Source organism: Cavia porcellus, unplaced genomic scaffold, assembly GCF_034190915.1.
Source record: "Cavia porcellus strain 051 isolate PalLab524CR breed Dunkin Hartley unplaced genomic scaffold, mCavPor4.1 scaffold_1, whole genome shotgun sequence".
In the NCBI taxonomy this organism is placed as follows: Eukaryota; Metazoa; Chordata; class Mammalia; order Rodentia; family Caviidae; genus Cavia; species Cavia porcellus.
Window position 1 is genome coordinate 164,369,782 of NW_026947484.1, and position 13,066 is coordinate 164,382,847.

Consider the following 13,066-nt stretch of genomic DNA (forward strand, 5'->3'; position numbering starts at 1 on the left):
TATGAATATCGCCCACATCCTGACTTTAAGTGAAAGCTAAAGAAAGAATACTAACATGATTTAAATTAAGTAAACTGCTCTTTTTCCAATTAAAATGACCTCACACTCAGATCATGAACTGGAAAGTTTGAGATGGTCATTATTTGACCACGTTTACACTTTTTATACAGATTCTATTTAAAAATCTTTCCATTTACCACAGACACCTGAATAAAACGGCGGGCTGACCATTTTAAAAATTTATTTACAAAGTTGTGTACAACACGATGGAATAACATTTAGAATGCCATATATATTCATTCATATATAAACAGACTTTTATAATAGTGACACTTCGCCTTTTTGAAAATTTTTGTAATTAAAATCTCCCAACGTCTTTATACATTCTTCTCTCAGATAAAACTGCGGAGAGTGAACCTTCGAAAAAATGAAAGTTCAGAGCTCTAAATCTACTGAATTTGTTTTTTATTTCTTAAAAAAATAAAAACCCCAAAAGGAAAAGTCAGTAATTTTTATACAAATATGTACAAAGGCCTTCCTTCTCCACTGCCCCCACCCAGGGTGCGGAGCAGGTGCCGTTGGTTGCATTTTTTTTTTTTTTTTTGGAGAACTCTGGCAAGGTTTTTTTACCTGTGCGGAAAGCTATTCCTGGCGGGCGGGCGGCGAGGCTGCTCCGTGCGCTCAGGTGCGCTCAGGACTGGAGGAGGCTACAGCCGCGGGGCTGGGTGGCAGCGCGGCCGGCCGCTCGGGATCCGCGGCGGGTGGCGCAGTCCGTCAGGGATGGTCGCTCGGCATTCGGTGGGCACGGGCCGGGCGCGCGTCCCTACTGCGCCGGCCACTTGGCCTGCGCCGCGGCGGCGGCGGCGGAGGCTGCGGGCTGCAGGAACTGTCCCGAGAGCGGCACGCTCAGGATGGGCGCGATGGCTGCCGTCGTCCGGCTCAGCGACAGCGGCTGGTGCGCGGCCACGAGCGCGGCGGGCTGCACGGCCCCGGGCGGCCGCAAGAAGGGCTGCGCCGCGCCGCCCGCCGTCCCGGCGCCCCCCGCAGGGCTCCCCGCGCCCCCAGGAGTCACCGCCGCGCCCCCGCCGCCTCCCGCGCCCGCTGCGCCTGAGCTCGCGGGGCCCGCGCCGATGATGTTCTCGATGCTGAACGACGGCCGCGCGCTTGGCTCCGACTTGACCAGGGCCGTGGCGCCCGAGGCCGCAGCTGCCGCCGCCGCCGCGCCCAGCCCGCCGAGCTGCAGCTGCAGGCCCGCGCCGAGCTGCGCGCCGAACGCCGCGGCCTTGCGGCCCAGCTCACCCGAGGGCAGCAGTGGCACGGCGGGCGGCAGCACGGGCGGCACGGGCGGCAGCGCGTACGGGTACTGCAGCACGGCGGCAGGGTGCGCGTAGGCGCCGGGCGCGGGGTGCAGCCCGTAGGGGCGCGCGTAGGGCCCGGCCGCCAGCCCGTAGGCGCCAAAGCTCTGCATCATGAGCGCCGTCTGCTCGCGCAGGTGCTCCTGCTGGTGGCGCTTGAAGCGCTTCCGGCGCCGCAGGAAGCTGCCGTTGTCGAACATGTCCTCGGACTGCGGGTCGAGCGTCCAGTAGTTGCCCTTGCCCGGATTGCCCGGTTCGCGGGGGATCTTTACGAAGCAGTCGTTGAGCGACAGGTTGTGGCGGATGCTGTTCTGCCAGGCGGGGAACTTCTCGCGGTAGTAGGGGAAGCGGTTGCTGATGAACTCGCAGATGCCGCTCAGCGTCAGCTTCTTCTGCGGGCTCTGCAGGATGGCCATGGTGATGAGCGCGATGTAGGAGTACGGCGGCTTCACCAAGCTGTTCTTGGGCTTCCCAGGCGCCAGGCCGCCCCCAGCAGCCCCGGCCGTGCCCGGGCCTGGGCCCCCGCCGCGGTCCTCGCCCGCGCGCCCGCCGTCCGCCTCCTCCGGCTCGGTGCCCGGCGCGCCCGGGGCGCACGGGGCGGGCACGGCCGGGACCTGCGCGAGCACTGGCTGCGGCTGCCCGGGGCGCGGGCCGGCGTCGTCCGCCTCGTCCAGGCGCAGCTCGGGCGGCCCCGCGGGGCTGTCGCCGCCCGCGTCGCTGTCCTTGTCCTCCAGGCCGTCGTCGCCTTCGCCCACCACATCGATGTCCACGTCTTCGGCCGTCAGCACCGTCTGGCCGGACATGTCGCGGGCGCCGCCGCCACCGGAGAGGGTCATTCCTCCGGGCTGGGGAGCTGGAGCGCGCGCGGGACGGCCGGGGCCGGGATGGAGCGAGCGGGACGCGGCGCGGTCGGATCACGCGCGGAGGCCCCACATCGCGCCCCGCGGACGCCGCACCCGGCCCGGCCCGCCGGCCTCGGCTCGCCGGCCGCGCGTGGGGCGCAGGAGGAGCGCGGGGCGGAGCGGGCGCGGGCGGCGCTCCTTGAACGGCGGCTCGGGCGGGCGCGGGCAGGGCCGCCCCGGGGGGTGTCGGCGCGGAGCCCCGATAGTTGAAAGTCCCGTTTTAAGGACTGGCCTGATAGATTACTTTCTACTTAAAGATCCAGCGGGAGGCGGGGCCACGTGACCGCGCGTGACGTCAGGGCCGCCGCGGAGCTGGCCAAACTCAAGTTAGTCCGGGGAATTGTCAACAATGGGGCCAGGACGCGCCACCCGCGGATCCCGGCTTCCCGGCCTGGCGTGAGTGGGCTGGGCTCGGCCAGGCGTGGTCCGAGCGCGGCCGTGGTACCCTGCGCCCCTGGCGTCTTCTGCGCCTTTATCTGTTCCCCTGCCGGGACGCAGAACTGGCCGAGGACAGCGAGGTGCCACCCGGGGTCAGGGTGGGGGCAAACTTATAGCCTCTTGTTTATCGTTTCAGCTCCAAAGAGCGAGCGCGGGGTCCCCTCGCCAAGCCGAGCAGGGGCCCCGCTGGGAGCACCTGCACCGCCCGCCCTCCCTGCCAGCCGCGGGTCCCCGCCGGATCCCGCCGCGTCTCCCGCACGATTTTCTAGAGATCTGTGCTTTTTCTGCGGCGCGGTCATCGCAGCATCAGCTAGGATTCCCGAAGGTCAGAAAATAGCTATCGATTAATCTATTAGAACAGTTACCGAGAGAAATGAAAACCATGTAAAAGAACCGGGAACTTATAAATAAGGAGGCGGCGGCGGCCTTGGCATGCAGTCGTTAAGTGACTTAGCATATGAAAAAGGCGGAAATGCAGAGCCACTGGCCGCCGGGGTGAGTCGCGCCCCGGGAGGGGCTCGAGCCACTAGTAGACGCCGCGGGCGGCAAGGGCAGAGGCCACGCGGAGCCGGGGTCCCCTTAGCTCCCCCTTGACGCGGCTTCTCTCTTAGAGCGAAGGGAACCCGGAGACCCGACTTCGGGACTGGGGCCGCGCGTTCGGAGCTCCTTGGCCAGCGGCGACGGTAGGAAGGACTCGGGCTCCAGAGGTGCGCGGCGGTGGGGACCTCGCGTCGCCGGGAGGAAGCGACGGCCCAGTCCGCGTCACCTCCCACTCCAGGCCACCTAGCTGGGAGCACGGCGCGTGTGACGCAGGGTCCATGTCACCCTGGACCTCGGGCCTGGGAGGACGAGCGAGGGTCGAGGCCCGGAGGGGAGGGTTCAGTGGAATGTTTGCGGGAGGTGCTGGGAAACCGACCCGATTTCCTGGGGACCGCGCTGCTTTGTCCCCCAGCCTTTCCCACCCAGTGCTCTACTGAAACAAGAATTCAGCTCCGGCTGCCTGCTCGGCGACAGGCAAGCTTTTTCTTTCTCCAGTTTCCCCGGATGCAGCATCGGTCCCTGGGGTTTCCTCGGGTGTCCTGGTTGAGGCTGGGGACAAGGTGGGCGCGGTGACTGCATCCTGAGGCTGTCCCTCAGCCCCCACGGTCTCTCTGTTTGCAGATGGTCTCGGGGTCACCCCTGACCCTCAAACGCATCTCTGAGTGGATTTCTGTAGCCCGCCGTTTCCCGTTGGCCCGCTGGCTCCAAGCCCATCTGGACGGCCTTCCAAAAACCCACGCAAGTTTAGAGCCGGCGCCCCCACCCTGGCTGCTGAGGTTGCGGCTGCCACTAGACGAACACCGAGCCCAAGGAAGGTCGCCGGGAAAAGGAAAAACAGCCAAAACTCGAATTTCGAAACTCTTTCTGTTTAGTGTGGGGCTCTCACCCCTGGGCAGGCGCCGCCCGCTGGGCCCTGCCCTGGCTCTGCGTGGGTGCTCTCACGAGTGTTCACACACGCGCGAGAGTGGTGGCTCGGCCGGCCACACCGGCCCCTTGGAAGCTGTCCCCGAATGCACCTTGCCTGGGTGCCCGAGGCCGGGTCTGCGCGCGCCGTCCCTGGAGAGGGGGTGGGAGAAACACCCAGCTGCCGGTCCCATTTGTCGCGCTTTTCTCCTTCGACACAATAAAAGTCAAATTAATTGATTCATACCATTAATTACGGCTCGTAGCGTGAAAAGCAACGCTTCCCCTCGGTGCGAGATCTATTGTGCTAATCTCATGTTCAATCAGTGTTGCCATCTGATGCAGGGCGGCCCTGGCAGGAACTTTTCGACTCGATTAGCTCAATGATAAGCCGCGCAGGGCTGGCTAGCTGGGCCCCGACGCCCCAGCTCGATTTCCCGCGGGGGCAGCGGGGTTCTCTTGCTCACACTGGCTGGGAACCGGTCCCGGTGGTCAGGAAATCGCAGGGCGCTGCAGGTCCCCAACTCTCAGCCTCCCCCAAACTTCAGAAGCCAGACAGATAGGAGAACAGGGGTGCACAGTGGGGCAAAGAAAAACGCGATGGTGGGGACCGAAATCAGGGGTGGTCACAGGAAGGCCCAAAGGCGGTGGGTGGCTGGAGGTACGGCGAGGGCCGACTTTGGTCCCAAGGAGCCAGGGTCCCCAGAGAGGCGGGAAGACGGTGCGGCCTCGTCGCTCCGGTGCAGGGGACAAGGAGCCAGGCAGAGAGGCCTGGGCTTCCTTCCGGTCCTCTAGGGCAGGGAGGCTGCTGGGACCCGCCGGGCCACAGAAAGCCAGGAGAGTGGAGGAGGGAAGGTCTGGTGCGCGCGCCAGGGGCGGGGTGGGGTCCGGGACGACGGTACTTACAACCCAGTTTGGGTTCCTCAGCAGTCCACACCCGGGAACGCGTGTGGCCACCCTGCCCCTGGCCAGCCTGGGCGCGCACGGTCTTATCTCTCCTTTCGCCGGAGGCTGAGCCCGAGGCCATGCGACCCCGGCCGCCTTGTGCGGGAGACTGAGCAGCCCCGCGCGCGGAGCAGTTTTCTCCCCACCCGGGAAGGCGGCCGGGCGCGGCGCGAGTACAGGCGTGGGTGGAACCTCCGGGGGAGTCCTTGAGCCCACTCTGCCGCTGCCTGCTCCTTCGTGGCCACCGTCGCGGGTTCCTTTAACCACCACCGACGTCTTTTGTCCGCGTGGCTGCGCTGAGCGCGGTGGGAAGGAGACAGGTGGCACCTGGGTCCCCAACCCAGCCCTGGGTGGGATCGCAGTGTACTTCTCAGCCCCTCCCCCGCGGATTCCTCTTGTGGTCCCTTCCGGGCGGGGGGAAAAAGCTAATTTCACGTCCTTGTTTGGATTTGCATCTCCAAACTTCATTTATTTCCAGTGCCCACCACCAAGAGTCCTCGCCAAGGCCACCCGGTAAATGGCGAGAGACCAAAAGGAAAGGAGAGGGGGGAGAGGATGGTTCCGAATTTATTTATATTGGAAATGTATAAACATCCATTCTGTGAAAGGCAACACGTTTAATTAACGATGAGAGAGCAGTTAGGGGCAGAAAGCTAGTAAAATTGTGTGATAAATTTATGGCATTGTTAGCGTGCTTTTAATTATGGCTATTATGTTAATTATTTCACATTAGCATGGAGTTATCAGCAGCATGTCAGATTTAATCAAAACGAGCCTCTCTCTCGAAAATTGTTCTTTTCATCTCGAGGAGCAAGGTCCCGGGCTGGACCAGGGTGTAAGCGACTTGGCGTCAGGACCCCCACGTCTCCATTGCGTGCGGCCCGTGGCTCCCTCCGGGCCTCCCGCGGGGGCGCAGGAGCCCGGGGCTGGGTTTTTAGGAATTCACCATTCGCCCCCTTCGAGGCGACACTTCATCAAGCGCGGCGCCTGTCAAACACCATGAGGCCGCTCGTCCTGATCCGCGCAGCCCCGCGCCGCAGCCACAAAGCCCAGCCCGGAGCGGAACGCGCAGAGCCGGGGCCACACGGCCGAGGAGGATGCGCCCGCGCCCAGGTGCGGCAGCCCGAGGGTGGCCCCGGCCCGCGAGCGACGGGCCCACCCAGGCCACATCGATTTCTTAATCAGTGGCGATCGATTTATTGGGGGCAAATAAATAGCCGAGTTTGGAACGTTTCGCGGGCGCGAAGGCCGGGCGCGCCGCGGGTGCTGTGGAGCGGCGGAGGGCGCGGCGAGCACCCCAACCCCGGCTGGGCGCCTCCTCCCCGACGCGCGCAGCTCCCGCCGCCCGGGTCCGGGTGCCCCGCTCTCCGCTCCCGGGACCCCAGGTCCCGCGGACACCCACAGGCTCTGCCCAGACCCGGGCCCGGAGGTCCCCAGGCCTGGCACCCAGCCACCCCCGGCCTCGCGGCCTCCTGCCCGGGACCGTCACCCCTTCCCGGCCGGGCTGTGCGCCGCCAGCTGCTGCCTTATTTTTAGCTCCATCCCTGCGCGCGGTTATATTTAACTCGATCCGCTTCTGCGAGGAGGTCGCGCGGACACCGAATTCCCCGCATCGCGCCCGGCCCGCCCTCCCGGCCTGGGCCAGCTCCTCGGCGGCCTGGAAAACCCCTGCCCGGGCATCTGGGCCATCCTAGAGCTGGGCAAGGACGCGGGGCTCCGGGCTCCGGGAGCCACTGCCGCCGCCGGGCCCGCCTGGTGGGAGGGGAGGGGGCGGAGACCCGCGGAGGCGCGGGCGCGTTTCCTCCTTGTGCCAGGCCTGGGGCGCAGGAGAGACCTGGCGCACCTCCGGCCAGCCTTGTCTTCCAAGCGTTTCTGATGTTTAGCTGGGCACTGTAATCTCTGCAGTCTGGGAGGCTGAGGCAGGGAGGTCACAGATTCTAGGCTGGCCCAGAAATTTAGCGACCTAGCGAAACGCTGTTGCACACCCCGCCCCCCAAACCGAGGCTTTGAGAATGTAACAGTGTGAAAGCTCTGTTTACTCTCCAGGACCATAGAGGAGGAAAGGGCTGTGATTTTGATTGTTCTCATGCAGAAATTCCTTCTTCCTCCTATTCACACCCAGAAGAACCCCCTAACTCCCCAGAATATATTGGCCACGTCCACAAAGACCAGAGTGGATCCAAAAACCGCGCACGAGTCCTCGACACGACCAAGGGCAGCAAAAAGCAGCTAGAACATCTGAGTTCTCTCGTTTTTAAAGGAAATGACTTTTCTCCCCTATCCCTGAAGTAGGTTTTTCTGGCAGCCCCTTTTTGTAGGTCTCCTGCAGGGTAGAAACTGGGGAGAGGACCTGTGTTTGTAGCATGCTTTCTTCTCTTGGTACTTTGGTCTGGGTTGAGACAGGGTCTTGCTATGTAGCTCCGGCTGGCCTCGAACTCATGGCCTCCATCCTCCCGCCTCAGCCTCCTGAGTGCTAGCATCACAGGCGTGCACACCAACACTTGGCAAGGATGCTCAGTCTCAGGGACAGGAGCGGCCAGGGTGTGACAGGACACTGAAGGGCCTTGAGGGGCATGAGGAGGAGTGGGGAGAGAGACCCTGTGCAGTGGGTCCCGTTAGACCCAGATGTCACTGTGGCTAATGGGAGGGATTTCCTGAGCACTGGTGGAAGGAGGGGAGGAGAGGTTTCTCAGAACGCAGGGAGGTCACTGGTGACCAGTGACCTTCCTAACCTTGGCCTGCTCTGATGCCAGAGTGAGGGCACAAGGGAGCCAAGCTATCCTCACTGCGCTGACTCTGTGTGGAGGACTCCTGTTGCTGGGTTGTTTTGTTCCGTGTTGGGAGCTGACCCAGGCCCTGTGCCCTGAGCCATGTCTGCGTCCCTAGCCCCTTCTTGTTTTTGGTTTTTAATTTTTTGAGACAGGGTTTCGTTTCACTATGCAGTTCAGGCCTTGAACTCACTGTGGAGCCCAGGCTGTCCTCCAACTCACAGTGATCCTCCTGCTTCAGCCTCCTAAGTGCTGGGATTACAGATGTGCGTCACCACGTCCTTTTTAATTTTTTTTAAATTTTAAGACCAGGTTTCACTAAATTGCCCAGGCAGGACTCTAAGATGTAAATAGGAGGTATCCCAAAAGAAATAATCCTTGAGTAGCCTCAGCTGATGAGTAGCAGCTAGATCCCTGACTTTTGATCCTCCTTCCTCACCCCCCCAGAGCCGGGATTTCAGGTGCCTGCCCCATGTAGGGTTGCATTGTGTTTGGTTTGCTGTTGGCTCCCTGCCCTCCAGCCAGCCACCTGCAGCTGTGGGGCTCCAATAGAGACCAAAAGGTGAGACACGCAGGCACAGAACCGCTCTGATGGCACAAGGTCCCGGAAAGCCGGTGTTAGACGGCAACATGATGAGGCGTGTGAAACCCTCAGGTTCTTGTGGGCTCAGTGCCATAAGGACCACTCAGGTGTTCTCAACCGGTGATCAGCATGCTCAGAAAAGATGTTGAGCTGGGCATGGTGGGCCACGCCTGTCATCCCAGCACTCAGGAGGCTGAGGCAGGAAGATTGTGGCAAACTCCAGGGCAGCCTGGGCTACAAAGTGAGACCATGTTTCAACAGAAGGAAAGGAAGGAAGGAGGGAGGAAGGGAAGGAAGGAAGAATAGGCAGAAAGGAAGGAGCTGGGCCTCATGGTGCACACCTGTAATCCCAATGCTCCGGAGGCTGAGGCAGGAGGATTGCGTGTGTTCGAGACCAGCCTGGGCTACAAAGTGAGTTCAAGGCCAAAAAAAGAGAAAGCTTGGAAGGCTTCTTTGGGGTGTGAGAAGAGTAAACTGAGGCAGCCACACTTAGCTGTAGTAAAGAGGCTACTTGTGTTCCTCAGAGGCAGCACAGGGACAGGGCTGAAGCGCAGCAGGGAGGATGCAGAGCTCAGACCCACACTGCGCAGGGCTTTGGTGCCTCCCAGACAGGAAGTGCGGGTGCCACGCCTGTTGTGGCCAGCCACATCGGCACCGTCCACATCGGCTGCCCAGCCTGGGCCTCCCCTGGTCAAAAGCCTGTGGTGCCATCTCACCGTGTGCGGAAGAAAATCCAAGCTCTTTTCTCCTTTTTGTTTTTGGTACTGGGGTCTGAAGGCAGAGTCTGTCCTGAGCAACACCCTCAGCGCTTCTGAAGTGTGGAGATGGTGTCTCGCTGGGCTGCCCAGGCTGGACTCAATGTCAGGTCCTCCTGCCTCAGCCTCCCAGAGAGCTGGGACTACAGACATGCACCGCTGTGGCCAGCTACAAATCCAAACCCTTTAGCTATTTCAGATGTGCTCTGATGGACCTCCCGTTTACTGCCTGTCTGCCTGCCTGCCTGTCTGTCTGTCTGTCATTGGTCAGTCCAGGGGATTGAACCATTGGCTTCACGCACATGGCCAGGGCTTCGCCATGAGCTCCTTTCAGCCCTCCTGGCTCCCTGCCTCTTCTGCACCTGGAGACACTGTGCCCTCCCCCAGTCCGGGGAGACCTTGAGCAGTCCCCTCGCCTGGGGCAGGGACTGTTGGGGCTCAGCGTGCACAGGGTTCTCAGAAAATAACTGTGGAGGCTGGAGCCTGGCAGCTCCTTCCTGCGCCTCTGATTGGAAATCACACAGGAGCTGACTTTTCCCACCAAGAGAGGGAGGGGGCTGGGCCCTTGGAGCCTAGATTATTAGGACTTCACCCCACAGCACTGTGGAATTCTGAGCAGGGAGCAGTGCGATCAGGCAGCGGCAGCACGGGGGAGCCCAGGGCCTGCATGGAGCGGGGAGCCAAGGCAGGGGACCGGGAGGCGGGGAGACCCGAAGGGCTTCTTCTTACTTTTACCCCGGTTATTGATCCATAGGCTTCTGTCTGTCTGTTTCAGTGGAGTCTTGCTCTGCAGCCTAGCCTGGCCTCAAGCTCTGAGGCTGTGAATGTTGCTGTTGTCGTCACAGTGCTGATCACCTTCCCGTGAGCTTGTCCTGTGGCCGTGCTGGACAGGCGGCTGCCGCCCTCTCCAGGGCCTGTGTGTCCGTGGCTGGGGTGGGTGCCTTTGCGGCTGTTAGCAGAAGGCCTCAGTGTCCGTTGAGCCCTGGGACAGCGTGGTGTCCTTGTGACATTCCAGCATTGCAGGTTCTGCTATGTAGTCCAGGCTGGCTTTGACCTCACAGAAACCCTCCTGCCTCAGCCTCCCATGTGCTGGGATCACAGGCATGTGCCACCACGCCCCCCATGTTCTATTCCACCTGTGGGACTCTAGTTTCTCTGTCCTCCCAGGCCAAGCCCCTTTTATGGACGTGAATCCCATTCTGGTCCCAGAGGGTGCAGCCTGTAGGGCTAACCCAGTGAGAGGGGCCCCACTCTGGGCCCAGGACACCTTTCTGCTGAGGTGACAGGCGAGGATTGCTCAGCATTTTGTGACCGCTGCCCTTTACTGAGGAGGGGCTGCAGGGGGAATCGGCTCTGGTCCCAGATGTCAACAGCCCTGTGGTCCTTGGTGGCTCTGAAGAGGGGAAGCGTGTGGGCTTCTTGTGACACAGCTGAGTTAATTGGCGATGGAAAAACACATCTTCTCTTTTAAGACCGGCTGCTGCTTGTGAGCAGAGATTGGGAGGGGAAGCCAGTTGGCAGTCGGCATGCTGTTTTGTTATTTGACAGGTCTCGCTGTAGCTCAGGCTGGCCTCCAACACATGGAGATCCTCCTGCCTCAGCCTCCTGAGCGCTAGGATCACAGGCATGACCTCTGGCCATGTCTGTGTGCTTTTCTTGTTGCTTTTAGGCGGGCTCAGGTGAAGACTGAAGCAAGCAGTTAATGGGGCACACGTGGTTAAACTGGGCTTGGTGGTGGGTGCCTGTGATCCCAGCCAGCGTTTAGGAGGTTGAGGCAAGAGAAACACAGCAAGATCCAGGCCAGCCTGGCCCTGTCTCAAAAACAAACAAACCCAAACCACGTTAATGGGAACAATAACTGCACAGAATAATCTGTTTTTTCTTCCGGTTCTTAACTAGCTGGTTCCAGGGAGACTGGGTTACTTGGCCCGGGTTGGGCAGCTACACCGGAGTAAAACCTCTCACCCACCCCTGCCAGTAATCAGCTGCTAATGGGGTGCCACCCTCTTCTCATTTTTATCCTTGTCTCCACTGTGTTCTACCCTAAGCCACGGTGGAGACCGGAAGTGGGGGACCTCACCCGCTGGCTGGGGTGGGGGAGGGGGCCTCTTGCCCAGCGCCTCACTGCCTCCCCGGGGACCAGGGACTCACACAGCGTGGACCCCCATCTGGCCCCGGAGGGATCTCCTGTCTCTGGTGACCTTGTGGGTCTGTAAGTCTTTGGATCCCTTTAAGCATTTTAATGTTTCTTTTCTTTTCTCTTTTAATACGGTGTTTAAAGAGGAAAATGTTTTCTTTGTGGCCCGCTCAGGTCCTGTTTACAAAGAATGGTGCTCAGGTGGGAGGTCACCCTGGCCCTGTGGCCCTGCGGAAGGGAGAGCCCGGCTCCCCTGCGGCCCTGACCCCAGCAGCCAGCCTCTGCATATTCACAGTGACTTACTCGGAAGGCACAGAAAACAGCCTGGGCCGTGCTTTTGTTATGCTGATCTAATTTACATACCGCTGGAGTTGTTTGCCCAGGCTATTTTGGCTGGGGTATTGTTTGCCTAGGGAAGAAAACATGTTAGCAATCTTGTCATGCAGTGTTTACAGTCTGCGAGCAGTATATATTTAGTGAATCTTGCTAAAATATTACACGGCGGGAAATTTCACTGAACATGTTTAAATGAATTCTAAAAAGCCGGACAGAAAGGAAATATGCCTCTCTGCTCCTAGAATATTTATCTCGCTGCGAGGCAGAGGGCCGGGGTAAACCTTTGAGTGATAGATAGTCCAGAGCAGGACGCCATCAATTGGGGTGTGATGTGTTCCCTAAATGTCTTAATTGCTTTTAAAGCCATGTAAATAAATAACACTCAAAGGACGGGGATTAATATCCTAAGAAAATGGCTCCTGATCCAAGGGCCCCTATTTCAAGTAATATTTATAAGATGCTGCAAATAATTTTCAGCTCAGAATGAAGACTCCTCAGGCTGGGAAACCGGTTTACTGACTGCCAGGGTAGGTGGCCTGGGTCCGCCCTGAGTCCACCTGGCTCCCAGGAAACGGTCTCCCGAACTCCAGGGCCGCTTGCTGGCCTGGCAGTGCTGATGGGACCTGGAATGGAGGTTTTACTCCGAACCGAATGTCTGCGGTCTCATCTGGAGGCTGAGAAGTTTGTTAGGAGTGAGCCTCGGCTGTCTGGGCAGGAAGTGAATCTCTCCCGTTATGATTTTCCCTCTCTGGCTTCAGGGCTCAGAGCTCCGTCCGTTTGTGATGGCCAGTGGGCTCCACTGTGACCTGCGCTCTGGGTTTGTAAACCAGTGAGTTCTTCCGGGGCCGCGCCAGGGCCGAGGATGAGAAATGCATTTGATGGTGCAGGCGTGTGTACACATGTGTGACCTTGTGCACACAGGAGAGACACCTGCCTCGTGTGCTGTGTCAGGACCGCTGGGGCCTTGGCGCTCAGAACCTCCTCATGCCAGGTCTGCACCCCTGTTCTTACTTAAGCACTTCTTTCCTCCCCACATTATGTTCAGATTGACATTTTATGGCTTGGAAAATGGAAAAGCAATGTTTGTTTGTTTGTTTGATTTTGAGACAGGGTCTCACCATGTAGTTCCTGAGAATGTAAGGCATCCTCTTGCCTCAGCCTCCTGAGTGCTGGGATGGTGGGCATGTGCCACCATGCTCCAGCGGGAAGGCAGTTTATAAGAAGACTTTGCTTTCTGGAGCATCTCTGTGGCTCTCTCCTCACACATGCCTGGCACCCCGATAAACATGCTGCCCTTGGGGTTCGGTGGATTGGGCGCACCGGCACTGTGGTAGCCACATGCGGAGCTGTCACCGCCCCGGAGCTCCCTGGCCTCACCCACTCATCCCTTTCTGTCTGGAAGGG

At 59.8% G+C, this 13,066-nt stretch overlaps 1 protein-coding gene across 1 annotated transcript; it reads right to left on the reverse strand.

The window, feature by feature from the left end:
* Positions 1 to 224: 224 nt before the first annotated feature.
* Positions 225 to 2,468, reverse strand: Foxd3 (forkhead box D3). Its single transcript, XM_063259495.1, has one exon. It carries the CDS (start codon positions 2,189 to 2,191, stop codon positions 824 to 826), a length of 1,368 nt encoding a protein of 455 aa, XP_063115565.1. The 5' UTR covers positions 2,192 to 2,468; the 3' UTR covers positions 225 to 823.
* Between the last annotated feature and the right edge of the window lie 10,598 nt (positions 2,469 to 13,066).

What these genes read in the sequence shown, in the direction of transcription:
- Foxd3 (XM_063259495.1), bottom strand. Translation starts at nt 2,191, where the DNA reads ATGACCCTCTCCGGTGGCGGCGGCGCCCGCGACATGTCCGGCCAGACG.